Raw genomic sequence first — 27874 nt, 5'->3', positions numbered from 1 at the left:
CAGATCTATACTTGTTAAATGTGCGCAAAAGAAATAAAAAGTAAAATACCTAACAGGTCTTATCCTCACCCCTGCATTACAAACATGGCTTGGCCCCTTTCCTCTCGATCCCTTGGGAAGAAGTCCTTTGTCCTTTTTTTTCCAGGAGTCAAGCATCCTCGGGGACCTGGGGAGACCCCCACTCTCCTGTCCAGCAGGAAAGATGATTGGAGCTCAAATAGGGGGTCTGCCGGACCCCTCTTTCTACCCATTGGGTCACGTAGGCTTCTTCCTTGGTTTAAGTGAGTTAAACTGTCTGATACTGGTTCTCACAGGGACTTCAAGGGTGTAGTTCACACCTGTGAGGTAGAGACAATTACGGACTTAATGGGCTGGAGATTTTTCCTCCTTGTGTCCGGGACCGTGTGGGTGAATTAACTAACGGTAACTAGCTAAGGGCAGTCTGAGGCCCAGCTGTTAATTAGCCCATTGTTCTTTGCTCCGGAGCTTCAAAGGCTGTGGCTAAAATAAGCCCATCTGTGCTCTCTGGCATTCCAGGGCTGGGCTATTTGTTTTTAACCCTTTCGTGCTCTGAAGCACCTAGGGAAGGCAAAACAAAAAGCAGACAAGTAGCACTTTAAAGACTAGCAAAATGGTTTATTAGGTGAGCTTTCGTGGGACAGACCCACTTCTTCAGACCATAGCCAGGCCAGAACAGACTCAATATTTAAGACACAGAGAACCAAAACAGTAAGCAAGGAGGACAAATCAGAAAAAGATAATCAAGGTGAGCAAATCAGAGAGTGGAGGGGTGGGGGGGGGAAGGTCAAGAATTAGATTGAGCCAAGTATGCAGAGGAGCCCCTATAATGACTCAGAAAGTTCCCATCACGATTTAAACCATGTGTTAATGTGCCGAATTTGAATATAAAAGCCAGCTCAGATGTTTCTCTTTCCAAAACGGTGCGATAATTCCTTTTCTGTAACACACTTACCTTGAGGTCATTGCCAGAATGCCCCATTCCATTAAAATGTTGACTAACTGGTTTGTGGATCTGGCGTGTTTTGATGTCTGTTTTGTGCCCATTGACCCTTTGTCTAAGGCAGTTAGAAGAGAAGGCAAGAGGGAGTAGAGCAAAAAGGTGGGTTCTGTCTGGCTACAGCCTGGCTGCCCACAACGCTGCCGCGGGCGCAGTCATGGGCCCCGGAGCACCGTGGGAGGAACACTGGCCCGTTAACAGCCAAAGGCTGGGCCCGCCTGCTGGGGCTAGTAGCCAGGTGCAGCTGGAACTAAGGTTCCCCCCCCAGAGAGCCTGGTGCCCTGCAGGGCCGGGAGTCCCCGCGAGAGGCCTGGCAAGCCCAGAAGAGCCTGGGGAGAAGCGCCCCCGGGGCAGCTGAGGTGACCGAGCAGCGAGCTCTGGGCTGGGGGTCTGTGTGGCCGGAGCGCTGGGAGCGGGGGCTGCTTCCACCCCGGGCAGTACATCAGCCCTGGCGCGGCAGGTTTAGACACGAGGATTTTCCAAAAGCCTCAAGGAGGGAAACTGAGGCAGGCGGAACTGTTGTGCCGCCAGAGGGCACCACAGAGCAGGGGCCGTTCACCAGCCCCTTGCCTGCTCCATAGAGGGACCCAGCGCCGCCCACGCCCACTCAGTGTCGTTAACCCTTGGAGAGCTGCGAGCCAGCGCCCCCCGTAGCCTCCCTCGGCCTGGCGGGCTGGGCTGGCCGAGGTGGGGAAATCTCCTGCGCTCTCAGTCCGGTCTCCGCTCCCTGCCCGGCAAGACGTGAGCCGCGACGATCCCGGCGCTCAGCGCTCCCAGCACCAGCAGCAGGATGATCCCCTTGAGGCGGCAGTAGGAGAGCGGCGCGCCCTCGGCTGATGGAAGAGCTAAACACACACAGGGGATGGGGCCGGGTTGCTGGGGGGCAACAGAGGAGGCCCCCAGAGCAGAGCAGGGAGAGGGGTCCGGCGCCCATCCCCCGCTCCTGCCGGGGCAGGAGACCCCGTGCAAACGGCGAGGCTGGGCCGGGCCCCCCGGGGACTCAGTCAGAGGCAGCATCCCGCCCCCCGTGTGCAGAGCGGGGGCTGGGGGCTCCGGCACGGCTCAGACCCTGGGCCCAAACCAGCCCCTTGTGCCCCGCCGAGCCCCTCGTTCTGCCGGCCCCACCCGTGAGCAGCTCATACCGCCGGGGCTGGGATCCCTCCCCTGGACCGATGTTTCTTCCTTTCCCCCGCTGCCTCCCAGCTGGGCGCCTTGGCAGAGCCGGGCAGTGCTTGGTAACTGAACTTCCCCGGGTTCCCCTGCACACCCCCCCTCCCCCTAAGCCTCAGCTCCCCTTGGGCCCAGGCTGCCCTGGTGACGCAGGGAAATCCAGTGCCCTGCCCGGCAGGTCCACAGGTGAACACCTGCAGGGCGGTGACCTTGGGGGGGGGGCTGGTTGTGTTGGGGATCTAAAGCCTGGGGGCGATGGCGCCCCAGTGCCAGATCCATCCTCCCCCGGGCGAGCCCCGGGCAGTGCCGGCAGAGGGAGTCACAGCTCAGAAGCGGCCCCGGGTTAGTCTGTGTCTGTACCGGGCAGCGGAACGGAGGGATCTGGGCAGAAGCTGGTTTGGGTCTCCGGGCGCAGGCGGAGGGTTTTCACCCCCCCAGAGCTGATGCCCAATGACCCTGTTCCTGCCCAACGTGCCCCACGACTCCCCCGTTCTCCGCCAGCCGCTCTTGGCACCGGCTCGGCACCGGCCGGGCGAGCAACCTGCCCCCGCGACAGGCCTCACCCCACGCACGTGTCATGGCATCCCGGGGCTGGCAGGGACCTCAGGAGGTCATCGGGTGCAGCCCCCGCTTCGAGCGGCTGCTTTAGGCTCCCTGGACACTGGCGGCTTGTTTGGAAGCGGCGAGCTTCTGGCCGAGGAGTTACCTGCACACAGGAGCTCTGCAGAGGCCGTGGCGGAGCTGCTACTGACGGGGTTCTGGGCTGTGCAGGTGACATTCAGGTGAGCAGCGCTGGGCCTGGGGGAGATGCGCAGAATGGGGCCAGTCGACTCCACAGCGCCCCCTGCTGGGTGAGTCCAGCTGTAGGTCACATTCTCCCCTCCACCCTGTGCCGTGCAGGTCAGGTTGTAGCTGCAGGTTCCGTTCACACAGGTCACCAAGTCACAGGCGATGGTCGGCTTCGGCACTCGCTCTGCAGCGCGGGGAGAGGGGAGAGGAGCTGAAATTCCCGCAGCCCCTTGCTAGGCGCGGCCTGGCTCTGCTGGGGAAGCTGGGGGCGCGGAGCGGTCCGCCTCTCTGCGGCGCAGTCGGGGGCCGCAGGAGACCAGGGTGACCTGCCCCAGCCGGAGGTGCGGGGGAGAGGGGCGGGATGGTCTGGGGGCGTTGGAGGCCCAGCCGGGAGGCGGGGGGTGGGGTGAGCGGCTGGAAAGTTCTCAAAGCAACGCGCGTGTGTGCGCAAAGGGAGTTCGGGTGAAGTAGGGGGAGGGAGCGGCAGAGCCGGCCGGGCAGGTGAGCCCCGGGCCGGGGAGGGAACCCCGCCCGCTGCCCAGCGGCTTGGGGCGTCTGACTGGCCGCCCGTAGAGGGGCAGCGGCGGGGGGCGGGGGAAGCTGCAGGCGGCTGGGAAGCCGGGTCGGCGCAGCAGCCGCAGTCAGGGGCCTGCCAAGGCGCCGGGTCCCTGCAGCCCTCGGGCTCCCTCAGGAGCTTCCCAGCAGGCGGGTCCCTGCGCCCCCGGGTCCCGCCCCGCACTCACTGTACACGCGCAGCGAGAAGCGTTTGTGGATGGTGGCGTCGGTAGTTGTGATGATTTTCGCAGTGTAGGTGCCCGAGTCCTGCAGCCTCAGGCCGGTGAGCTGGAGGGAGCTCTGGGCAGTGACGCTCAGGCGTCCCTCGTAGGATACGTCCATCACCCAGACAGCGGGGGGGTTTCCTGCTGCTACAGTCGCTATACTGTTGCTTGTGTTTACTGTCCAGGCAGCAGTTCCGAATTGCTCCGCTGGGATCCCCACAGGGAACGTGACCGACTCCCCCAGGACCCCGCTCAGCTCCACGGGGGCTGCCGCTGCTCTGCCCTGCCCTGCCGCGTGCGAGAGAACAACGCGTTGGGACCGGATCGACCCCAGACCCCGTCACCGACACCCTGGGCCAGTCCCCCTCCCAGCCCCCGCGACTCCTCTGCCCTGAGAACCGGGGGCAGCTGCGGTTCCCGGCCGCACGGCCGCCGGGGAGGGGGCAGAGCCGTTTCCTCGGGCGCTGGGTCAAACCCTCACGGAGTCCAGCTGCCGGTGTCCAGCGCCCCACGGCCGAGCCCGCAGCCCTGCGCTGCACCTGGGCCTGTTACAGAGCCAGGGGCCTGCGGCGAGATGTGCTCCGGGTCTGGCTTCTGCCCTATGTGAGCGCCGGCAGCAGTAGGAGACTTTTATCCCCTGATCCGAGCCAGCCACTGGAGGGAACCAAAGAGCCGCGCCGCGCCGGAATCGGTTTGGCCTCTTGCAGCCCATTCCTGGCAGGGTCCGGCCAGTCCCTGACCCACTCGTGTGTGTCTGGGGGGTCTGACACTGGGGACAGCCACCCCAGTGGGCTCTCAGAGGTGGGCAGTAGGGCATCCAGTGAGCCTGGGGGAAACATTTGGCTGAGGCGGGAGCCTGAGTCTGGCAGCCCCATGGCAGGGACGGTTGGAGCCCCCCGCCCCCCCCCGCCTCCTTTTCCTCCTGTCTTTGCAGAGGATTTGCTCTGGTTCCACAGAGCCCCAGACACTTCCTCCCCCTAGCGCCTCCCACCTCCGGGCATCCCAGGGCCAGCAGGAGCTGAGGTCACCCCCAGCTTATCTTGGGGGGCATCAGCGCCCCCCCGGTGGGACACGTGGCTGTCAGTGGGGGGGGGGCATCGTCCCCTCTCCCTGGCTCCGCCCCCTGCCAGTCCCCTGTGGGGCGTTTCTCAGCATTTTCCATTAACCCCTTCACTCCTGAGAGCAATGGGAGCTGCTGGGGGTCCTGTGGGTGGCTGCAAATGAAACCAGTGGGGAGGGGAGCCCAGGGGAAGGTGGAAGTATGTGTGGGGGGGGTGTCGTCACCCAGATTTCTGACCCCTGCTGGAGCTCCCAGTCACCAGGCTCGCAGAGCACGTCGGTGCGGCACTGGCCCTCTAATTTTTTCCATCCACGGGTGGAATAAATTTTGTTCCGTGCACCGATACATGTGCAGACGTGCACCACCCGTGGAAACGCACTGCCGGCTGTCGGCGCTCTGCCAATCGGCTGGGCAGCCCCTGAATCCCTCCTGGGCCGCCGTCCACGGGCTCAGCTCCCAGGGAACCCTGGCGGGCGGGTAGCTCCGGCCACGCTGGTGCCAGACCAACATTGCCGCTGGTTTCTGGGAAGCGCTGTGGCAGCCGGGCCGGGCCGGTGTCTGGACAGTCCCAAAGGGAGCTCGGTGCTGTTGGGACATCCCCCCCAACGCTGCCGGGGCTCCCCAAAGCCTGAGGCCTCCCTAGAGCTGCAGCTGTTCCGCGCTCCCCGGGGCTGGGGCTTGAGCTCAGCCGGTCGCAGCCGGCGCAGCTTATCTGGGGCGCTCCATCCCCCGGAGCTGCGGCCGCGCCTGGGCCTGGCAGAGCGGAACCAGAAATGAAAACGAGGAGGGGCTGAGATCCGGGGCCCGATTCTCCCCCGCGCTGCGCCTGGCGGGGCCGCCCCCAGGCAGCTCGGGGGAAACGGGCCCCTTGGGACCCGGAGCCCTTCGCACGCCGGGCCGTGGGGAACCGGCTCCTTCTGGTCACTTGCACTGACCGGAGTCCGGCCTGTCCCAGCCACCCCGGGGCTCGCACTGGGCAGGGCCCAGGTGTCCTGCCGGCGCCGGGAGGGGCTGTGCCGTGCCAGCTTCAGGCCTCCTGTCAGAGAAACGCCGCAGCCCCCAGCCCTGGCAGGGAACATGGACCGGGAAGGGCTGTTCCGGGCAGCCCCTCCGGAGCAGCTGCCCGGGAACCAGTAACCCCCCTGCTCCTCCTCTCCCTGGGCCTGGGGGACGGGGTTCAGGGCATCTCCCGCTGCCCCACGGCCGCCTCACCAGCGTCCCCACCCCGGTCCTACCGCACCCCTGAGCTGCGGGCTGCGGGCCCTCCAGTGGGTCTCCTCTTATTCCTGCTCCTCCTGCCTCTGCCCCGACCCCCAACCGCTCCGCGCTTCTCCCTCTGCGGCCCGGCTCCCCTGCCCGCTCCCTGTCTGCGCCCTGCTGCAGGGCTCGGGCCCCCCGAGCAAAGCGCGGGCTCCCGACCTCGACCACCGCGGGCTCTGCAGGTCCGGGCAGCTTCCCGGGGCTGCAGGAGCGGAGGGCCCCCCCCCGGGGAACGGGGGCTATTCCAGCCCTGGGCTCAGCCCCGCAGCCCCTGCGCCGGCCCTGCTCTCCCGCAGTGTGCAGCGCTGGGGCGCGGCGGCGGCCGGGGACTGGGGCAGAGGCAGCGCCGGGCGCGCAGCGGACGCTGCCGGCTCCATTTCCGGCCCTGGAGCTCAGCCGAGCACTCACCGGCGGGCCGGAGAAGCAGCAGCAGGAGGCAGAGCAGGGCCTGCCGCGGAGCCCCGTCCATGCCGCAGCCCGGCGCAGCGGAGCGGGCGCGTCAGGCCGTCAGGGGCCCAGCAGAGGGTCGGCCGCAGGCTCCAGCCGATCAGCTCTTCCCCGGGCCCCGAGGAGTGACCCGCCCACAGCTCTGCAGCCTCCCCCCGCCTCGCACTTCCCCTTTCTGCTCCGGGCAGCGCGTTCCCCGCAGGGCGCAGCACCGCGGGCGCCGGGGCTGAGAGAGACGAGGGGCCTGAGGGGAAAATCCCGCGTCGGGCCCCGGCTGCTGCTGGGGGGAGAGCCCAGGCTCAGGGCGGGGGGGCGGGGGTATTGCACAGCCTCCCTCCCCCCACGAGAAGTTCCCTTTGCCAGGCGGGCGCGTGTAGCCGGCGGGTTACGCGGAGGGGTTGGGGCGGACACCGGCCTGGCTCGGGCGGCCGGGGCAGGTCCAGGATATTCCGCCGCTCCCAGGAGCCAGCTGCCCCCTCCCCCGCCAGTCCGTGGTCCGGAATTACCCTCGGGCTCCCCCCGGGTCCTGCGGAGCGGGGTTCGGTAAGAGCGGACCCCGGGGGTCTCTCTGGGACCTGGAGGCACCTCGTGGTCCCGCTAGCGGCGGGGCGAGGGGCATTAACTCCCTTTGCACGTGCCAGTGACCCCAGCAGGCCAGAGCACATTGCTGTGTTGGGGGGTCCGCGGGGGTCCAAAGTCCACAGGGCCCTGAGGCCCGACTCCCTGCCCCCCACCCCCAGAGATGGAGCGCCCCGACAGGGGAGCGGCTGGAAGTCCCTGGGATGATCCCAAAGCTGGTGGGTAACTGCGAGCTGAGTCCGGGGGATGGACCCACAGGCACCGGGAAAGAGACAGAGAACTAAGCTGAGCGGGGACACAGGCTCCGGTATCTTGTGTCTGGCTGGACTGTGACACTCTGGAGGGGGCTGAGTTTCGACCAGAGCCAGCAGAGCGGGGAGCCGGGCGAGCAGGCGCTGCGGGTGGTGAAAATTGGAATGGGGAAACTGAGGCAGGGCACCTGCAGCGCCGGGCGCAGCCAGGAGGAGGCAGCAGCTCGCGGACAGTCAGGTTGGGGGAGGGGCAGTTTTAGGGCTAGCTCCGGAGATTGAGTTTCGCCAGTGCTGACCCCAACCTGAGCCCCAGCAGGGCCGGGCACAGGAAAAGGAAGTGGCTCAAACCCGGGTCCATCGGCGGGCGGGCGGCTGCGGCTACAGTTCGGCAGCGGGAGAAATTCCCCTTTGCAAGCTGCCCACGTTGCCCTGAGCAGCGACGGAAGCGCCTTGCGCGGGTCTTTGGGCCCCTCAATCCAGCCTGTCCTTGTCCCGGGTGAGGAGGTGCACCGTGACCATGGCTGTGACCAGAGCTCCCAGCCCCACCAGCAGCACAATCCCCTTCGGGCAACAGTAAGTCACTGTCCTGCTTGTCCGCCCGGGACGTCTGTGCTGTCCGAACTTGACAGAGGAGAGGGGACGGGGTTAGATCCTAGCGGCAGCGGGCTCCACCCGTAGATCCTGCAGGGAAAGGGACCATGGCACGTGGGAACCCCAGCCCCATCCTGCAGAGGAAGGCTAAACCCCGCTGGGTCTCTGCCAATGGGATCCGGCTGGGGGTGGGGGAGGGAAATTCTTTCCCAGTCCCGGCTTCCAGCCTCCTCTGTACATCTACACTAGCCAAAAACCTCGAAATGTCCACGCAAAAGGCCATTTCGAAGTTTACTAATGAAGCGCTGAAATGCATATTCAGCGCTTCATTAGCATGCGGGCGGCCGCGCCGCTTCGAAATTGACGCGCCTCGCCGCCGCGCGGCTCCTCCCGACGGGGCTCCTTTTCGAAAGGACCCCGCCTACTTCGAAGTCCCCTTATTCCCATGAGCAGATGGGAATAAGGGGACTTCGAAGTAGGCGCGGTCCTTTCGAAAAGGAGCCCCGTCGGGAGGAGCCGCGCGGCGGCGAGGCGCGTCAATTTCGAAGCGGCGCGGCCGCCCGCATGCTAATGAAGCGCTGAATATGCATTTCAGCGCTTCATTAGTAAACTTCGAAATGGCCATTTGCGTGGCCATTTCGAAGTTTGGGGCTAGTGTAGACACGGCCTAGAGCGGAAACGGAGGCACGGGACGGCTAAGTGACTTGCCCAGGGTCACACAAGAAGCAGGTGGCGGAGCAGAGAATTGGTCCCAGCTGCTTACAGCCCCAGGCAGAATCCAAACCTCCAAGCGTCCCTCCCCCGCCGCCGGTTTTCATAACAGAAAATACAGAGGCTGCTACACCACCGTAGAGTTAGGAGAGGGCTAGAGAGGAAGTGAGACCAGCGCAGGGTTACCCAACCTCGCCGTGTTGCCAGGCTCCCACCACTCCGGCCAGGAGCACAAGTAACATTCTGCTGCAGCGTTTTCCGGTAGGGTGATCACAACAAAATGGCTATTTATTGCAAAACTTGGACTCATTTTCCCAACCGCTGGCGGCACACCTGCGAGTTGTCCACAGCACACCCGTGTTCCGCGGAACATAGCTTGAGACACACTGCTCTAACCTGGGCCAGCCTGGCCCCCTGTTCGTGGATAATAATCACGCCACGACCCAGGCTGCCGGAGCTTCCCTGAGGTTGTTAGCAGGGAGTTTCCTGCTGGGGTCGGCCTCCAGCCCTGCAGTCACCCCTCCTGGCCCTCGGGGAGTCAAAGAAAACTCTGCTGCCCATCCCAGCGGCACCACAGCCAGCAGCTGAGAGCTCAGAGATATCCCGTTACCAGCCTATGGCCTCTTCCCCACCTTCAAGCGTTGCTTACTGCCAGTCCGCAGAGCCCGCAGGAGCAGGAGAAGGGAAGGCTGGGGAGGTCCGAGCATGGCGAGCGGCTGAGCCGGGAGTAATCAGTCTGTAAGGCGGGTTCCCAGCCCGAGGCGGCAGAGCTGGGCGAGGTTTGGGCCCAAGGTCAGGCGGAAGCAGTAACTTCCCCGCTGAAAGGCCTGCGAAGAAACACAGCTCACGGGGCCTGGCAAACTCCCTCGTGCTTTTCTGCACGGCTGCAGCCCTGAGGTGGTGCCGCCCGGCTCTCCGCAGCCCTGCAGAGCGCGGCCAGGTGCGAGTGGCGAGGCTGGCCCGGCTCGCGGCGGGGGCAGGTTTCCGTGCTCAGCACGGGAAGCGGGGTAGCAGCAAGAGGCTGGCTGCGGATTTGGAGGCGTCGCTTCCCCGGCTTTCAGCAGCAGCAGCCATCTGAAAACCCGGACTGAAATGGGAACGACGCTCCAGGAGCCTTAGCCTGGGTGTGCTGCAGCGCAGCAAGAGGTAACGCATCTCGCAGCGGGCTGCGTGGGCGTAATTCTGGCTCTCGCTGGGTGCAGGACGTGGCGATAGGGCTGAGTGGACAATAATGGGCGCCGCGGGCTGGCGGGGCAAATTGAAGCGGGCTAGGACACAACCGCGGGGGGTGTGATGGGGTTCAGGGGTGCCCCTGCACTGCACCCCGTCCGCAGGCAGGAGTGACTCTCACTCAGCAGGTAGAACAGGAAGTTTATTAGGCGACAAAGGCCCCGTTTCTCACAGAAGAGTGTGATGGGGTTCTGGGGTCCCCCAAGCTCTGCACCCTGTCCGCAGGCAGGAGAGTCTCTCACTCAGCAGGAAAACAGCAGGTTTATTAGCCAACAGGACACAGCATTATACAAAGGAGTCAGTACAGCAGGCAGAGACAGCCAGTTCAATCCATGTTGGGGAGAGGAGGCCCCGAGGGGCCCCCAGAACTGGGGCCTTGCCCCCTCCTTTGTCTCTCTCTCTCTCCCAGCCCCGACTAACTGCTTCCAACTCCCAGTTCCAATTCAAACCCCTCAGGCTCCACCTCCTCCTTTGTCTGCAGTACAAAGGTGTTACCTGGTCATTAAGGTTACCCTCAGCAGGAGCCCCACACCCTCTGTGAGCCACTCACACACACACAGGTATCCCCCACTCCATCACATCTCTCCCCCCTTTCAGACCGAACTGAGCAGGGTCACTCAACTGGTGACCTGGGGAAGTTCGGGGCTCTCCCCTCGTGACAGGGCATCGGCTGTACCCTCAGTGCTCCCCTTGATGTGCACCACCTCCACATTATAGTCCTGCTGGGGGAGGCTCCAACTCAGGAGCTTGGTATTGGCCCTTTTCATGTGATGCAGCCGGGCAAGTCCCTTTAGTTCCCTTGGGTTGGTTGGTCTCGCTGCTTCGGTCCCGGTCCGTCAGCCACGTTCTCAAGTCGGGCAGGCAGAGCCCATACAGATGCTGCAGCACCAACAGATCAAACAGGTCTTTTGTGGTCTGGGTCCTGCCCCATCTGACCACCAGTCCATACAGCTGCTCCAGCCAATGTCTGGAATTCAGTTACAGTCCAGTAACGGAAGGTACAAATGCTTCCATCCTTGGCATTTAGCCAGACCACCACAATGGCTGTGTGCCTCAGTTTCCCCTTCCATGCCACACAATAGGTTTGGAATGTTCCTCCTTATGTGAGAGGTTGCAAGACTAGTTACAGGGAACAATGATGACATTTCAGAGTTACAGACTCCTTTAGCATACAATTTATGCTTCTACATCAATGTCATCATGTCACATGGCTCTTTTTAAACATTCAGTGCATGGTACAATTCTACAGCTTTTGGTAGCAGCACCCCTTGGTTACAGCAGTCAGCGTGAGTAACAGAACAAACCCATTGCAACTGTACATTTACGTTGCTCTTTGGTAGACCACAACTTTTGTGTAACCTCCTTGAGAATCTGGTATTTTGGGGATAAATGGCTGAGGCCTTTTTTAGCACCATCAAGTTTTAATCTTCTCTCTTGCCCCCTGGGGTGGAAATTTGATCTCTTTGGCTGTGCCCTCTCTTCTAACAAGAGCTGGACCATTGATGATCTCAGGGAGATGGCCCCCCCCACCAGTCTGGAAATTTGCAAACCAAACTGCTTTCTGAGAGTTGTTTTGTGAGTCCCAAATGCAGAATCCACATGAAGGAATTCCTGTTTATCCCTTACTGGCCCACCAGGCCCAAAGCTCCTTCATCCTTCCACCTCCAACTACTGCCTCCCCATGGAATCAGAAGTCGAATCCAGTATGAGAATATAAGTGTTTCCACCATCTGGAGATGGGGAATTGCTGGCGCTCTCCTGCATCCTACAGAGATTGGCTGTGCAGCTGTTTTACTTGGTTCTCACAGGGCTGCTCACGTTCCCTGATAGTTTTTACTTTACTTGCACCAGCTTCCAATTCCTGAGAAACTTTTACACTGCCTGCTTTGGACCCTTCCAGAGCACAGCCAGTGGTTTCACACTCAGGCAGGTCCTGGCCATCAGGAGCTGAAACAAACTTCTCCCCAGGCAAAGGGTTGCTCTGGTGCTTACAGACAAGCACCTTTCCTGTTCATTCTCCTCCACCTCACTCCCATTTTCTGCAGTCCTCACAGACGGGTCAGGAAAAGTTTCAGGGAAATTCTCTTCCTTAAGAGCTTCCCCAAACAATAACTCACCCCTGTCTGGCTCCACAGGGGCACTGCTCCCTTGAGCCACAACCAGCTCCTGGGTTTCACCTACACCCAGGATCACTTCTGGCCCATTAGGCAGATTCCCACGTAATCCCCCTCCAGGCAGACAGCCAGTACCACCGGACAGAAGGTTAGGATCCCTTTCCTCCCTTCTGCTACCAGCTCCTTTATCTTCATCAGTCAGCGTAACTCCATTGCCCGTCTGTTCTTGTGTCCTGGCGAGAGGATGACTCTGGTAGGACAGAGTCCTCTCACCCCCTCCCAGTAACACCTCAGCATCAGGCAAAGAACAAGTACCAGAATCGTCTGGTCTCTGGGATTCCCTGATGATACTAACTGGATTAGACCAAGTTAAAGCATCATCCCCCCTGAGAGACACAGAGGCAGGCCCACTTCCCATCTGGGCTTCAGCTGCCCTCAGATCCAGCTCTGGGATCTTGGCTCCATCTCGAGCCCCCACAGGCTCAGGCAAAGGATTCACTTCCCCAGAAGCAGAAGCACTTTTCTTGCACCAAGGACCAGTGTCCTTATTAGGGACACCACTGCCCATCCCAGAGCCATTCCCTCTGCTCCAGCCCCCATGGCTGGATTCAGAGACACACCTGGAATGCTCTTTTCTGGTGGATCCTTCTCCAGCCACCCCAGGCTGGGGAATCTTCCTCAGACAATGGGCTAGTTTCCTCATTGGCATCTTTTCCAAACGCAGGCTCTGCTCTCTCCCCAGGCTGCTGCTGCTGTTCAACACAGACAGACAATGGGAGACACTCTCTCCTTTGTCCCAGCCCCCCGGCTGGTCTCCACACACACACAGAAGGTGAAGCAGCTTCTCTCACAGACAACTTGCCATTCCCAGTGGATCAGCTGCTTTCCTGCACAGACACACAGGCACCTTCCTCGGCCCAGGCCTGGAAAACTCTTCGCAGGTCTGTCTTGGCCACTAGTAGATGATGGGTTGGAATCGCTCCTTCCCTCCTTGAGCTGCGGCAGGCCACTCGGTTCAGAGCTCCAGGCAGTCCAGGGTTCCCTGCCCCAATCCGGGCTCACCTCTGCAGGATTCTCCCCAGCCCTCAGCTCCGCCACTGCACATCCACGCTGCCTTGTCCAGCTTCTTTAATCTCGATTCGGTTTCCAGGTGCTGCCACTTCACAGCGGAGTTGCTGAGCATGGTTGCAGGCTCTCAGGCTGATGCCCTCTGCACCCCACGATTCCTGGAAGAATCCCTTTAGTGTGCCAGACTCCTTGCGGGTCACAAGCTGCCCAGGGTTAGGCCGTAGGCCCCTCCGCCCTCTGGGACCGACTCCAACAGACTCCCAGCGGAACCCCTTCTTCAGTGTGACACCCGCTCTCAGGGACCATGAGCACCCTGTCTTGGGAAGGACTCATTTAGCGTCAGCCTTCTCAGGGGTCACTTGTTCCTGGGGGTTGGGCTCTCGGCCCCTCCACCCTCTGGGACCGACTCCAACAGATTCCCAGGAGTAACCCCTCCTCGGGTGTGACACCCCCTCTCGAGGACCACAACCGCAGTTGCTTGGGTTCGGCCGCAGGCCCCTCCGCCTTGGGGACTGCACCTCACTGCCCTTCAGCACACCTGGGTCTCGCAGGCCCCACTTCTTCCGGGGCCCCAGTCACTTACTGCTGGATGCTCCATCCTCGGGGTGCAGAACATCCCACTTCTGACACCAGTGTGATGGGGTTCTGGGGTCCCCCAAGCTCTGCACCCTGTCCGCAGGCAGGAGAGTCTCTCACTCAGCAGGAAAACAGCAGGTTTATTAGCCAACAGGACACAGCATTATACAGAGGAGTCAGTACAGCAGGCAGAGACAGCCAGTTCAATCCATGTTGGGGAGAGGAGGCCCCGAGGGGCCCCCAGAACTGGGGCCTTGCCCCCTCCTTTGTCTCTCTCTCTCTCCCAGCCCCGACTAACTGCTTCCAACTCCCAGTTCCAATTCAAACCCCTCAGGCTCCACCTCCTCCTTTGTCTGCAGTACAAAGGTGTTACCTGGTCATTAAGGTTACCCTCAGCAGGAGCCCCACACCCTCTGTGAGCCACTCACACACACACAGGTATCCCCCACTCCATCACAAAGAGTCAGTGCAGCCATCGGAGACAGTCATTCCAACATATCCTGGGGAGAGGAGCCCGAGGGGTGCCCCTCTGGGGTGTAGCATCCCCCTTCGCCGGGCTGGCTGGCTGCCTTCCAGCTCTCTCTTTCCCCCGCTTCCAACTGCCGCCTGCCATTCAAAAAAACCCCTTTGGCTCCTCTCTCCTCTTTGTTCAGGGCAGAGGTGTTACCTGCCAGCCTAGGTTATAGCCCCAGGGTCATCCTTAGCCTCTGGGAGCTGCTCTGCTTGTCTCACACACACCCAGCCTGAGTCTCACACATGCACTCCCCCGCCTCCATCACAGTGGGGTCAGCGGGACGCTTCAAAGTTGGGTCTGAGACTTTGCCGCAGCTGACAAGGGGAAGTTGTTTTTGTTTATTTGTCTTCAGCAGCCAAAATGATGTCTGCGGCGCAGCCTTGTTTGGGGGCTTCCGGTTTCTGATGGAGAAATGCCAATATTAGCCGGATGGGGTCAGACCAAAGGTCCATCTCACCTGTTGGCTGACAGCGGCCAAGGCCGGGCGCCCCGGAGGAACGAACAGAACAGGGAATCGTCACGTGATCCGTTCCTTGTCGCCCATTCTCAGGTTCTGGCAAACGGAGGCCAGGGACGCCGACCCCGCCCGTCGCGGCTCGAACATGGAACAATCCCTTCCTGTGCGCCTGTCAACCCGCCCGTTGTCCGCAGGAAAGGGACCGGCTCCAGGACCGGCGCTGATGGGGGTAAGTTGTGGAGCTGCACAGGCCCAGGGTGCAGCGGGCGCTTTGCAGAAAGGGGGCCCAGTGGGGCACAGACGTGTCATGAATTGTATGGGGAAAATTGTGGCCGAGCGAAGATGGAGCCTTAGACATTTAAGGGCGGGGCCTCGCCTCACCCCAGCATGAGTCCCCCTGACGCCTTTACCTCCCCTGCCCAGTAAGTGTCCCCCGCCCCGGAAATCTAGAACAAAGCGAGTTCCCTGCTCCCCGCTCCTTCGAAGGGCAATAGCCCAACCCAGCCTCTGCCTCCCAGGGGGCCCCCCAGCAGCTCAGACAAACCCCTGCTTTAGACCCAACACCCGAGCCCGTGTATGACCGAGAGACGGAGTTAATGTGACCACACGTGGTAGCCGCCAGGTCAGAGCCGGTTCCACACGAAATACAAAGTAAACAGAACTTGGGCCGCCGCAGGAGACCGGCGGCAAATGCCCGTTCTCACCCTGCGGGCGCGGCGAGCACTTCACAGGGGGAGCTCACACTGACTCCTGGCTCGGCCTCTCCCTTCTCCCAGTGCCAGGAGACATTTCCCAGCGCCGAGCTGGGGGTACGTGGGAGGCCCCGGGGTCATGGCTCTGTCCCTCAGTTTTACTCTTTTCCGGGGGCTGGAGAAATGCCGGCTGTGCCCAGAGCTCAGGTCTCCCCTTTGCCGGTGGCTGATGTCACCCCCAAAAGCTCCTGGGGCTGGTCTTTCGGCTCCCCGAAGTCACCCTTTTTTATCCTGGGTGAGGACGTGCACGGTGACGATGGCTGTGACCAGGGCTCCCAGCACCACCAGCAGGAGAATCCCCTTCACGGAGCAGTAATTCATGGAGGCCCTGAAAGCTGAGCGAAGAGGCGAGGGGCTTAGATCACCGGGGGGTGATCGGAGGGGGGCCCGAAGTTGCTGCACCCGCCAGGTGAGCAGAGACCAGGGCTGGGGAGCTGCAAACCCTGCCCCGCGCTGCAGAGGAAGAGGGAAAGCTCCCAGAATCTCTCAGCGTGTGACCCAGAGGAAAATCCCTTCCCAGGCCCAGCTGCCAGCCCTTGGATCTCAGTGCTCTGCTTCTGCCAGATTAAGGCGCCCTCTGCTCTCAGAGCTCACAGACCCCTGTCACCTGCCACCTCCCCTGACACTCGCCCGTGGAGTTTTGAAAGTGTCTGGGCACAAATTTCTACCTGAATGCACAGCAACTGGCACCAGACCTGGCTCCCGCTGCGGGGCCCCCAGCCCTTACTAGCAGAGAGCAAAGCGGCCTCTATGCTGGTGACAGTCAGGCTCCCAAGCTGCTCAAAAAGAGGAATATTTACCCGGTGCTGGGAAGTCGCAGAAGGATTTCACCTCTACCGTGTCCGCCTCCCAGCTGGCTCGGTTGCTGGCATTGCATCGGTAGAAGGTGTCCCCGCTGTCTGCATTAACCCCCACGTGCAGCACAGACTGGTGCCAGTGGAGCGGATGGTCCCTGTCAGACGCGGTGCGGGAGGTGCCGCGGAACCAGCTGTAGGTGAGGCCGGCAGCGCCGGGCACCGAGCAGGACAGGGTCAGGTTGCACTGGCCGAGCTCCGCGTGGGCCGCGAGCACCGTGAGGCTGGGCTGCCGGACTCGCTCTGCAGGGAGAGCCCCAGGTGAGACACTGAGGAGGGAGGCTGGCGCCGGTCACACGCGCTGGGGCAACGGGGTCCCTGATACTCACCGAGCACCGAGACACGGAACGTGCTGCTGTCGACACGACCTGTCCCGAGCTGTGTTTGCAGGGTATAGAGGCCGCTGTCGGACACTTTAACGGGATCGATCTGCAGCGAGAGGTTCTCGGGGTGGAAGGTGACTCTGTTGGTAAAATGGGGGGTTGGGCCAAGGTCAGGGGGTCTCCCTCTCTGAACGGTTAGAATCCGATAGGTCGCTAATGACTCTAGTCTGACCCGCCAGGTGATTTCTGCCCAGGACTCCGGCAGTCTCAGGGGCCGTAACTGGAGCGATTCCCCCGCAACCGCGGTGATGTCCATGTCTTCGCAGCCTGGGGACCAACAGCGCAACAGCAGGGGGTAAGGGAAGGGTTAATTGGGCCCCAGCTTGTCTGGGACACCGGGATCGTTCCCTGGCCCGGCTGTGGGGCGGTGGGATTTAGTGCTGGACGGATCAGCCTGGAGCCCCCTGGGAAACCGCAGAGCGGCTGCAGCCCGGGCCCCACCTACCCCCCGAGCATCAATCCCGACCTGCACCCGGGGGTGGGGATGCCCGTTTGATCCCGGCTCCCCCGACTGCTCCCTGAGCCCGGCGTCCTCCCCCACCCCGGGAAGCTGCTCCTCGACCCCGGCCATTCCGCTGAGTCCCGCTGCTTGGAGGCTCAGGGCTTCCCCGCTGCAGTCCGGCCGCCCCACCGGAGCCCCTCTCCTCTCCCCCAGTCTCCCTGCCCCGGCGCCCCCAGTCCTCGGAGCTTCTCCCGGCGATATCCCCACCCCCACTGCTTCTCTTCCCCTCCGCGCTGCCTCCCTGTGGGGCTGTGCGCCCCAAAGCCCGGGCTCCCTTCGGGGCGGGCTGCCCAGCATCAGGTCAGCGTCCCCTGGGTCTGTCCTCCCGGCGAGGGAGGGATGCGGGGAGCCCAGCTCGGGGCGTGCGGCGGACACTGCTCGGCCCCGGAGCTCAGCCGAGCACTCACCGGCGGGCCGGAGAAGCGGCAGCAGCAGGAGGCAGAGCAGGGCCGGCCGCCGAGCCCCGTCCATGCCGCAGCCCAGGGCAGGCGCGTCAGTCCGTCTGCCGGTGAGTGCGGAACCGAGCGGGAGCCGCAGGGTCCAGCTGAGCAGCCGCTCCCCGATGGCGCAAGAAAAGACCCGCCCCGCAGCTTCCCAAGGGGAAGCTCCTCCCTTTGTGGTCAGTTGCGCAGGGAGGTCAAGGCAGCCGAGTTCCCCACGCTCTGCAGGGTGCGTCCTGCGAGCGCAGCCCTCCGGCCCTGGGAACTCCCGTCACGGGCCTCACGCAGGGCTGGAAGGGACCTGAAACAGGCCCCGCTCCTCCAGTATGGGCCTGTGTATGTGGGGGAGACCCTGTCATGCTGGGAGCCGGAGTCTCAGTTACACCAGGGCCCCAGTACCCCCAGCGGGGCAGGACTGGGGCTCCTCCATGTGTAACCATCCACAGCCACACTGGAACCTGTGGCCTCTGGAACTCACTGTAGTAACCGCTACAGTTGGTGCTAAACACCCCCCTGGCCCCTAGCTGGGGGGGGGCTGTAGGGGAGACTCCTTTTTTCTAGGTGTCAGTCCACGGGACAGTGACCCACTCCCAGCAGGTGAGTGCGTTACACATGCTCACAGCGGGGGTTGGGGCTCTTTGGTGTCCTGAGTCCCGGGCAGCCCGGCGCTTGGCTACTGTGGGGACACAGGGACCCAATGGCTCTCTGCAGGGCTGCAGCTCCCGGCTGCGTGCCAGAGCAGCTGCCCAGGCTGGGGGAGACCTTGGGAGGGACCCCACCCTCTCTGGCTCCACGCCTGGCCCTGGCGCTCCCCATCTCCCCCTTTTCCCATTCCAGTGTTCCCAAGTCCTGGTCTGTTCATAGAATCGTAGAACCCAAGGGCTGGGACGGACCTAAGGGAGTCACCCAGTCCATCCCCGTGCCTAAAGCAGGATCAACCCCAACTAAGTCATCCCAGCCAGCGCTTTGTCAAACCAGGAGGTACAAAACCTCTAGGGATGGAGATTCCACCGCCTCCCTAGGCGACGCTTTCCACTGCTCCACCACCCGCCTGGGGAAACAGTTCTTCTAGATATCCAGCCTACACCTCCCCCTCGGTAGCTCCAGACCGCCGCTCCTTGTTCTGCCATCCCTCACCACCGACGAGAGTGACAGAGAGAGCCGCGCTGGGCTGGATTCTATCAACACGAAAAAGCGGTCGTGTAGCACTTTGAAGGCTAACGAAATAATTTATTAGGTGATGAGCTTTGCTGGGACAGACCCACGTCTTTGATCACAGCCCCACCGGAACAGACTCTCTCTCCATTCTGTTTAGAGCCCCTCTCCAGGAAGTAGGAGGCTGCTATTAAATGGCCCCTCAGTCTTCTCTCCTGAGAACCAAATAACCCCAAACGCCCCAGCCTCTCCTGGCAGGTCATGTGCTCCAGCCCCCCGGTCATTTCACTGCCCTCGGCTGCACCGGCTCTCATGCGGCCACATCCTGTCCGTGCGGGGGCCCAGAACTGGGGTGAGAAGGTGTCTCCCCAGCCCCCTGGACCGGCCCGTGCGGCGATCTGAGCTCGGCTCCGCAGCGCACTGAAACTGAGGCAGGGCACCTGCAGCACCGGGCGCAGCCAGGAGGGGGCAGCAGCTCAGGGACAGTCAGGTTGGGGGAGGGGCAGTTTTAGGGCTAGCTCCGGAGATTGAGTTTCTCCAGTGCTGACCCCCACCTGAGCCCCAGCAGGGCCGGGCACAGGAGGAGGAAGTGGCTCAGACCCGGGTCCATCGGCGGGCGGGCGGCTGCGGCTCCCGTTCGCAGCAGGGGGAGAAATTCCCCTTTGCAAGCTGCCCACGTTGCCCTGAGCAGCGACGGAAGCGCCTTGCGCGGGTCTTTGGGCCCCTCAATCCAGCCTGTCCTTGTCCCGGGTGAGGAGGTGCACCGTGACCATGGCTGTGACCAGGGCTCCCAGCACCACCAGCAGCACAATCCCCTTCGGGCGACAGTAAGTCACAGTCCTGCTTGTCCCCCTTGGGACGTCTGTGCTGGCCGAACCTGACAGAGGAGAGGGGACGGGGTTAGATCCTAGCGGCAGCGGGCTCCACCCGTAGATCCTGCAGGGAAAGGGACCATGGCACGTGGGAACCCCAGCCCCATCCTGCAGAGGAAGGCTAAACCCCGCTGGGTCTCTGCTAATGGGATCCGGCTGGGGGTGGGGGAGGGAAATTCCTTCCTAGTCCCGGCTTCCATCTTCTGTATGTCTTCTGCTAGAGTAAAACGCGCCCTCCGAAATCACCGACACTTGAGCCCTGTCCACACTTGCCCAAAATGTGGAAAGGGCCAAGCTAATGGCCAAATCAGAGGATGTTAATCGCCCTTTATACACATGCCACTCTTTCCGAAAGTGTAGTTAGGGAAGTTAGGAAAGCGTGTCTACACGTGCATTCCTTTTTTGAAAGAAGTATGCAAATAAGGAAATCGAAAATGCAAACGAAGTATAAATTTGCATGTTTGATACCTCATTTGCATATCATAATTTCGAAAGAGCTGCTTTCAAAAGAAGAAAGCCAGTGTAGATGCTGCTATTTCGAAGATGGGTTTACCTGGTGCTGGGAAGTCGCAGAAGGATTTCACCTGTACCGTGTCCGCCTCCCAGCTGGCTCGGTTGCTGGCGTTGCAGCGGTAGAAGGTGTCCCCGCTGTCTGCATTAACCCCCACGTGCAGCACAGACTGGTGCCAGTGGAGCGGATGGTCCCTGTCAGACGCGGTGTGGTTGGTGCCGCGGGACCAGCTGTAGGTGAGGCCGGCAGCGCCGGGCACCGAGCAGGACAGGGTCAGGTTGCACTGGCCGAGCTCCGCGTGGGCCGCGAGCACCGTGAGGCTGGGCTGCCGGACTCGCTCTGGAGGGAGAGCTCCAGGTGAGACTCTGAGGAAGGCGGCTGGCGCCGGTCACACGCGCTGAGGCAACGGAGTCCCTGATACTCACCGAGCACCGAGACACGGAACGTGCTGCTGTCGACACGACCTTCCCTGAGCTGTGTTTGCAGGGTATAGAGGCCGCTGTCGGACACCTTAAGGGGATCGATCTGCAGCGAGAAGTTCTCGGGGTGGAAGGTGACTCTGTTGGTAAAATGGGGGGTTGAGCCAAGGCGATGCGGTTCCCCTTTACTAAGTGTTATAATCCCATAGGTCTCCTCTGAGTCTAGTGTAACCTCCCAGTTGATTTCTGCCCAGGACTCCGGCACTTCCACTGGCTGTAACTGGAGAGATTCTCCCGCGACCGCTGCCACGTCTATTTCTTTGCAACCTGTCGGTACAAGAGCAGGGGGTAAGCGAAGCGTTAACTCGGCCGCAGCTTGTCTGGGAGACCGGGATGGTTCCCTGGCCCGGCTGTGGGGCGGTGGGATTTGGTGCTGGAGGGATCAGCCTGGAGCCCCCTGGGAAACCGCAGAGCGGCTGCAGCCCGGGCCCCGCCAACCCCCCCTGAGCATCAACCCCGACCTGCACCCGAGGGTGCAGCGGGAGCTGGGGCGGGAACCGCCAATGCCCGTTTGATTCCGGCTCCCCACCCCCCCCGCTCCCTGAGCCCGGCCTCTTCCCCTACCCGGCGTCCCCAGGAACCTGCTCCTCGGCCCCGGCCATTCCGCTGTGCCCAGCTGCCTGGAGGGCGCCTGACCGGGACCCCTCTCCTGCTCCCCCAGCGCTGTGCCCCGACCCCTCCTCCCCCCGCTCCGTCTCCCTGCCCCGGAGCCCCCGTCCTCGGAGCTTCTCCCGGCGATATCCCCACCCCCACTGCTTCTCTTCCCCTCCGCGCTGCCTCCCTGCGGGGCTGTGCGCCCCAAAGCCCGGGCTCCCTTCGGGGAGGGCTCCCCAGCATCAGGTCAGCGTCCCCTGGGTCTGTCCTCCCGGCGCGGGAGGGATGGGGGGAGCTCAGCTTGGGGCGTGCGGCGGACACTGCTCGACCCCGGAGCTCAGCCGAGCACTCACCGGCGGGCCGGAGAAGCGGCAGCAGCAGGAGGCAGAGCAGGGCCGGCCGCCGAGCCCCGTCCATGCCGCAGCCCGGGGCAGGCGGAGCCGGCGCCTCAGTCCCTCCGCTGGCGAGTGACCGAGGCGAGCGGGAGCCGCCGGGTCCCAGCAGAGCGGCCCCGCCCTGCGGGTGCAGCCTGGAAGCTACAGGGGACGAGCCGCCCCGCAGCTCTGACCCTTCCCCCGCCCCCCCCGACGCTCCTTCCACTCCGGTAACTCGCCAGGGCGCGCCCGGCTGTCCAGACGCTCTGCCGGGAAGCGCCTCGGTCACTGCTCCTGCCGCCCTTGGCGGCGGAGAGCCCGTCGGGCCGGGGGCCGGGGGCCGGCGTCTCGGCTCCGCCAGCGCCGTCCCCCCGGTGTGCCAGGACCAGGGATCGGGCCCCCTTGGCACCGCGCTCACTGCGGGGCCCTCCACGCTCACAGCGCGGGTCGGGGGCTCATTGCCCGCCAGGCGCCGCCCCGAGGCCCTGCGACCAGCGCCGGCTGCTCCCGCGGCAGAGCCTGGACACAGGGACCCCGAGGCGGGCGGGGAGGTCCTGGCGGGGCCGCTCTGTGGTTAAGGAGCCCCACGATCCAGCCGGCCCGACCCCTCCCGGCCTGTAGGAAACTGGCTGCCGGCGGTGACCGGGCAGCGCTCACCTGTGCTTCGAATACGACCCTTCCTGTGCCCCCTCTTAGAGCCCCAGCTCGGGCAGGCGAAGGCCGCTAGCAAGTCCCCCCGCAGCCTTCGGGTCTGCGATCCAAATAACCCCCAACCCCCCAGCCGCTCTTGGCAGGTCACCTGCTCCAGCCCCCCGGTCCTTTCACTGCCCTCGGCTGCACCGGCTCTAATGCGGCCGCATCCTCCCCGTGCGGGGTCCCAGGACCGGGGTGAGAAGGTGTCTCCCCAGCCCCCCTGGACCGGCCCGCGCCGCGATCTGAGCTCGGCTCTGCAGCGCCCTCTGCTGCTCAGCTCCGCTCCGAGCCGGCGGGGATCGGCCGCCGCTGCGCGTGCGCACAGCCGCCGGGCAGCGCAGGACCACGCGCGGAGAGGCCTGCGTGGGTGTGGGGGAGGGGGGAGTGGGCTGGCTGGGAGCGAGGGAGCATCCTGCCCCCTCCCGGCCTTTTGAGAACGGGCCGGTGACTAGGACGGGGCACCACTCGCATGTGCTTTGAACCCCGCAGCTCGCGGGCCCCCTCCGCGGGTGGGAGACACTCGCGGGAGCCGCGGAGGCAGGCGCCTGGATGCGCAGCCTGAGGGCCTGATCGCAGGCGCGCGGCAGTGGCTGGGCGGGGGCGTCTGAGCTCTGGGCCGGGCCTTCCCGGGGTGCGGAGGTGGAAGGACCGGCCCGCGGGCGTTACACGGCTGAGCAGAGTTGGGAGGTGTATGGGCCTGTGGAAACGGCAGGACAAAGTCTCCTGCAGCGAGACTGCCCCTTTAGGGGCCGAGCCCAGCCCCGAGCACAGAGAGCGCTGGAGACAAGCCGGGAGCCCGGAGAGACCCCGGCTGGGATCTGGGGCTTCCGGCGAGATGTGTGAGCATCCGCGGGCCCCAGACGGGCAGGGGAGGAGGCAGACGCCCGAGCCCCGCTTGAGATGGGGGCAGAAGGTTCGGGTGTGTCTGGGACGCGGGTGCCCCGGGCCGGACGGAGTTTTCCTTTCACGGCGCTGCCGCGAGACGGGCCAGACCCGTGCTGGAGCGCGGAGGGGCTGGCAGAGAGGAAACCCAGGCAGCGGCTATCCCGGAGCCCGAGCAGGTGGGCGGCGTCGCTGGGGGCGGGATCCGGCCCATAGGCCTGGGTTCCCCTCAGTTCTTCCTTCCCATTTGCCGTCCCGTGAAAGCAGCGGCCTTTACTTCGTGCCTGGCGCCGTCTGCTCACCCGGAGCTCTGGGGCTGGCCCAGGGCAGCGGCGGGCGCTGCGCTGCGCAGGCACAAGGACCGGGCTTTTGTTTGGCAGTGTTCATTATGTCCCAAACACACAAAGAGATGAAGCCCCCGCCCCGTGCACATGCACAGCCCCGGCCGCGGCCCAAAACGCTGCCTCAGGCCCGAGACAACCTGATGGAAGGACATTGATTGTGTTAGAACAAATGAGTTATTGGGCCCTGAGTGCTGGTGCCCAGGGACCGGCTTGGGGCTTGCCACGGCTGGGCTCTCTCCCCCCTGTAACCCGCATGGCACCTGCCTGCTCCTCTGCAATGATGGAGCGCTTGTGTTTTTCATGCCAAGTCGTGTGCAGAAGTAATTACTCCCTGACCCCCCCCAGTGTCCCGCCAGTGGGAACAATGTGACTGGGAAAACAGTGAAACCTGCTTACAACCCATAACAGTGAGCACCTGTGAAAATGTGAGCAATGAGCAATGCGGAGGGCGAGGAGCCATGGATATCAGTGTCACAAGGTAACGCAGTGCGGTCTCTTACCTGCCTGAGCTTGGCTGGGTGGCAATGGCAGATACAATGGGCATTGTTAGCCCCTGCTAGGGTATGGACTGGCCCCCATAAGTCGTTTTGGGTGTTCCTGAGAATCACTGAACTCATGGGTGTGTGGGACTCGTCATACGCTAGTGCTTGGTAGTGAGTTCATATGTGCAGACTGCTTGTGCCCCTTGCAGCAATGTGCTGGCCAATCAGCTCCCTCAGTCCAGTCTCCCTTTGTCCCGGGTGAGGACGTGCACCGTGATAATAGCTGTGACCAGGGCTCCTAGCACCAGCAGCAGGAGAATCCCCTTCAGACAGCAATAGCTTGTGGTGCTTGCAAAACCTGAGCAAAGATACAGGCTGGTGGTTGATAAGCCAGAGGCAGTTCCCCAGATCAGGCCCCTGGCAAGCTGGTGCTGCTCTATTTACCAGCGCCTCCCCAGGCAGATACATTCATGGAGGTTAGGTCCATACAAGGCTGTTAGGCTGGGGTAGGAGTGATGTCCCTGGCCTCTGTTTGTCAGAGGCTGGAGATGGATGGCAGGAGACAAGTAGCTTGATCATTGTCTTGGGTCCATCTTGCATCTGATGAAGCAGGTCTTTGCCCATGAAAGCTTATGCTCCAAATTGTGTTAGTCTCTAAGTTGCCACAGGACTTCTTGTTGTTCTCGAAGATACAGACTAACACAGCTCCTCTCTGATACTTTCGGTTTTGTGTGGAGCCACCACTAGAAGGGGATGAAGCCCCACAGGGTGTTAGAGCAGGTTCCAATGTTTAAAGGTGTTTTTCTGCACAGACTCGAGGGCAGCCAATGATTCTGTTGCAGAGAGCTGCTGCCAGGAGCTGGAACCACAGTTCTGTGGTTTTCAACATTCCTGCTGGGGATCTTGTCTGTGGATGAGGAGGGTACAGAGAGAGCCGAGATCCAGGGTTTGGTTCTCTGGCTTTGCTTCTGGTAGAGCTCTTTCCCTCTGTGCAAACTGACTGTGAAGTGCTGCTGCTGTGATTGGGAAATATTTCATGGGCAGGCAATGGAGGGTCAGCCTTTTACGGGACTCCATATTCCACGGGGGGCTTGGATAATCAGCCATCACTTGTATCACTCAGACCATCAGACAGAGGGGTCTAGAGCCACCCAGGGAGCAGTAGTCACTCTGCCTCTCACACCACTCCATTGCCCCTGGAAACTGGGCCGTGCTGCACTCCTGCGGCAAGTCCTCTCTGTCACCCCTTGTTTTCTGCCCTAGAATACAGACTGATCACTCACTAGTGGGCTGCAGAACCAGCAGCAGCAAGAGCAGGGCAGGCTGGGGAGCTGTGACCATCCTGGCAGTGAGGGGCAGGCAGAGCGGACTGCTGTCAGTCCATGTAACTGGTATCCTGACTAGAGTGAAAGCACCTTACAATTCCTTACAGCTCGTGTCCTATTGCAACCTGGGCAGTGCCGGCTCTTTGAACTGCTCCCTGCCGGCTCTTGCTGCAGCTCAGCCAGGTCTGACCGGACGGAGCTGGAGCCACAGCGGGTTGGCTGCAGGGTCTGTCTGAGTGGCCCTGCCCCGGAGTGCAGACTGAGGGCTGCAGGGAAATGACCTGCCCCACAGCTCTGCAACTTTTCTCATGCACTACTCTTTCCTGTGGTCACTGGTGTGATGAGCTCCCAGTCACCCAGGGTGCTGGGCTTGAAATGGTCATGGCTTTTTCTGCCGTTGTTGGGTCTGTGTGTCAGCAGAAAGCCTGTCATGCTGGGAGCTGGGGGCCAGGGTCTCAGTTACACCAGGGCCCCCATTATCCCCAGTGTGCCAGGAATGGGAACCAGCCCCGCCCCCTGCTGGACTGCACTCACTGTGGTGCCCCTCCATGCACACAGCACATGGTCAGGGACTCAGTGCCATCCAGACACTGGCCTGAGTCCCTGGGAGCTGAGCGCTTGGCTGTTCCCGAGGCAGAGGCTGGACACAGGGACTGAATGACTCTCTGCAGGGCTTCAGCTTGGAGCTGGGTGTGAGGGCAGCTGCTCTGGCTGGGAGGGACACCTAGGGTGGGTTCAGCAGGAGGTGCTGAGCCTTGCAGGAGACGGAGTTGACTGTGTCTGGGCGGCCCCTGGCACAGGGCTAACAACTCGACTGTAGCAAAGTGCCCTGGGATCCTTAGAGAGGACAGAGAACAGAACCTCTCCCTCTCCCCAGGAAAGAGAAGTCCTTGGGGAGAACACGATGAAGTTAGTGATTGCTAAAAAGTGCGGTAGTGAAACCCATGAAGCCGGGCCTGCTTTCTCAGCAGGTGGCACCACGCCTGGTGACAGCTGCTGCCTGAGGCCTTTCTTCACTCGCAGTGAAAGCAGGGCTAGGAGTGGCATTCACTTCCTCCCTGAGCTGTTCCCAGCAGGAGGTGCTCAGCTGTGTCTCCTCCCATCCCACGAACACCATGGGGGCCCCACAGGCAGTTTCTTGAGATCCAGCGTAGGCTGGTGCCCAGGTCGCTCTAGCATTGTCTCTCCAAAGGGTAATGCAGCCAGTACCTTGAGAAGCTTGTCTACATGGTAAGTTTTTCCAGAATAGCTGTTCCGGATTAACTCCATTCATGGGTGCTCTTATGCCAGGATAAGAATGTCTTACTCTGGATTAATCTAATCCATTTTGGAAGAGCATTCAACTACTCTGCTTTAAATTCTCATCCTCCCTGAATCCAGGTGAACATTCTTGTGTAGACAGTCCTAAAGAAGCCCATGCCCCTTGCTTGTAGATACCCCTGGGAAGGGGGCAGAATGGAGTGGTGGACACTGAAGTCCAGGGCACGATGTGGGTCCACAGAGAGCTGGTGGAGACAGCAAAGCAGCGTGATGAAGGGCAAGACAGCGGCTAGAAGTCGACATGCTCTGACAGAGTTAGTTCCCAGTGTGCCCAGTAGGAGGCAACGTGACCGTGAGTCAGTGCTGTTGTGTGAGATGTTGGAGGTGGTATTGGATGAGCTCTAAATGGGGCTATGAATGTCCACTGCGGGACAGGTCTCTTTAGAGCTCTCCGGCCTGTGTGCTTTGGCCTGTGGGATTCAGTGAGATGCTGACCAGCAGGCAGAGGTTGTGGCAAGCGATGTCCTTCCTGCTCTTCATCGCTGCTTGATAGCTTCCTTCCTCCTTTGCTTTCCTGTGTGGTCCAGCACAGAGGGCCGAGCAGGTGTGAAGCTGCATGGTGCGGGGGAGGGGACTCTCTCTTTTTTTTAAATGTGAATATTCATTGTGTAAAATGCAGGGGGGGGTTGAAGGCCCTTGTACAGTCTGCCGGGCAATGGGGTGGATTGTGCACTGATAACTGGTTAAAGGCCTGCGCCTGTCCCAGTGAAGTGAGTGGGAACTTGGTCCTGGAGCACTGCTATCCAGGGCTCAGTACTGCAAAGGCTGCTGCATGGGCTTCATGCATGCACTGGGAGCACTCTCACCGCAGTGCGCTGTGCTACAGACAGAGGCTGCAATCAGCGGTGCTAGGGTGCCCTGCACCAGCTGACAGGGAGGAAGTGCATAAGCGTTTGCAGGATCAGTGCTCCTGGGGTGCCTGAAATGATGTTGCTGCTGGAGGTGAGCGTTTCTGACCCACCCTCCACCCCTGTGGCTGCAAAGCTATGGAATGAATTGTAGCCTGGTAGGTGGCAGCATGGGCCAGCAGAACAGGACTTAGGACTCAGGTCTGCTCCCAGTTCTGCCGTGGACCTGCGGCATGAGTTTGAAGTCGCTGCTGCTGCTCTGTGCCTCAGTTTCCACATCTGTAAAGTGGGATTGTGCTTCTTTGGACATTGTCTAGAATAGCTGGAATTTGTCAGCCTTCAAACCCCACTGGGGACCCTCCTCGTCCCTGAGGGGTTAAGTGATCGCTTGTAGCATGGGAGGTTGGTTGCAAGTAAACTTAATTTTGGTTATTCTGATACTGTCACTAG

General features: G+C 61.9%; 3 protein-coding genes across 3 annotated transcripts; all 3 read right to left on the bottom strand.

Annotated features, from left to right (window-relative positions):
- Positions 1 to 150: 150 nt before the first annotated feature.
- LOC142003787 (SLAM family member 5-like) lies at positions 151 to 6612 on the bottom strand. The gene is made up of 4 exons (XM_074981061.1): positions 6485 to 6612; positions 3721 to 4044; positions 2895 to 3161; positions 151 to 1863 (listed from the first exon to the last, which is right to left on the bottom strand). The coding sequence occupies exons 1-4, from the start codon at positions 6543 to 6545 to the stop codon at positions 1727 to 1729; spliced, it is 789 nt and encodes a 262-aa protein (XP_074837162.1). The 5' UTR covers positions 6546 to 6612; the 3' UTR covers positions 151 to 1726.
- Positions 6613 to 7824: 1212 nt separating this feature from the next.
- On the bottom strand, positions 7825 to 17576 carry LOC142004003 (natural killer cell receptor 2B4-like). The gene is made up of 6 exons (XM_074981421.1): positions 17513 to 17576; positions 16550 to 16870; positions 16167 to 16463; positions 15587 to 15701; positions 9504 to 9729; positions 7825 to 7974 (listed from the first exon to the last, which is right to left on the bottom strand). Exons 1-6 carry the CDS (start codon positions 17574 to 17576, stop codon positions 7825 to 7827), a joined length of 1173 nt encoding a protein of 390 aa, XP_074837522.1.
- A 1284-nt stretch (positions 17577 to 18860) lies between these two features.
- On the bottom strand, positions 18861 to 21598 carry LOC142003918 (natural killer cell receptor 2B4-like). Its single transcript, XM_074981293.1, has 4 exons — positions 21510 to 21598; positions 20509 to 20829; positions 20126 to 20422; positions 18861 to 19577 (listed from the first exon to the last, which is right to left on the bottom strand). Exons 1-4 carry the CDS (start codon positions 21571 to 21573, stop codon positions 19426 to 19428), a joined length of 834 nt encoding a protein of 277 aa, XP_074837394.1. The 5' UTR covers positions 21574 to 21598; the 3' UTR covers positions 18861 to 19425.
- Between the last annotated feature and the right edge of the window lie 6276 nt (positions 21599 to 27874).

Source organism: Carettochelys insculpta, chromosome 30 (genome assembly GCF_033958435.1).
Source record: "Carettochelys insculpta isolate YL-2023 chromosome 30, ASM3395843v1, whole genome shotgun sequence".
NCBI lineage: Eukaryota > Metazoa > Chordata > Testudines > Carettochelyidae > Carettochelys > Carettochelys insculpta.
Note: the sequence above shows the minus strand (reverse complement) of the source record. Positions and strands in the feature narration are given on the sequence as shown.

Excerpts from the sequence above, each read along its gene's own strand:
- LOC142004003 (XM_074981421.1), bottom strand. The coding sequence starts at position 17,576 with ATGGACGGGGCTCGGCGGCCGGCCCTGCTCTGCCTCCTGCTGCTGCCG. Across the intron at positions 15,702-16,166 it reads CTGCGACTTCCCAGCACCGG|CTTTCAGGGCCTCCATGAAT; the intron begins GTAAATATTCCT and ends CTCTTCGCTCAG. Across the intron at positions 7,975-9,503 it reads GAGGGAGTTTGCCAGGCCCC|TTCGGACAGCACAGACGTCC; the intron begins GTGAGCTGTGTT and ends TCCTCTGTCAAG.
- LOC142003787 (XM_074981061.1), bottom strand. The coding sequence starts at position 6,545 with ATGGACGGGGCTCCGCGGCAGGCCCTGCTCTGCCTCCTGCTGCTGCTT. Across the intron at positions 4,045-6,484 it reads GCTGCTTCTCCGGCCCGCCG|GGCAGGGCAGAGCAGCGGCA; the intron begins GTGAGTGCTCGG and ends CGCACGCGGCAG. Across the intron at positions 1,864-2,894 it reads TGCAGAGCTCCTGTGTGCAG|CTCTTCCATCAGCCGAGGGC; the intron begins GTAACTCCTCGG and ends GTGTGTGTTTAG.
- LOC142003918 (XM_074981293.1), bottom strand. The coding sequence starts at position 21,573 with ATGGACGGGGCTCGGCGGCCGGCCCTGCTCTGCCTCCTGCTGCTGCCG. Across the intron at positions 20,423-20,508 it reads GTTCCGTGTCTCGGTGCTCG|AGCGAGTCCGGCAGCCCAGC; the intron begins GTGAGTATCAGG and ends CTCTCCCTCCAG. Across the intron at positions 19,578-20,125 it reads CTGCGACTTCCCAGCACCAG|GTTCGGCCAGCACAGACGTC; the intron begins GTAAACCCATCT and ends CTCCTCTGTCAG.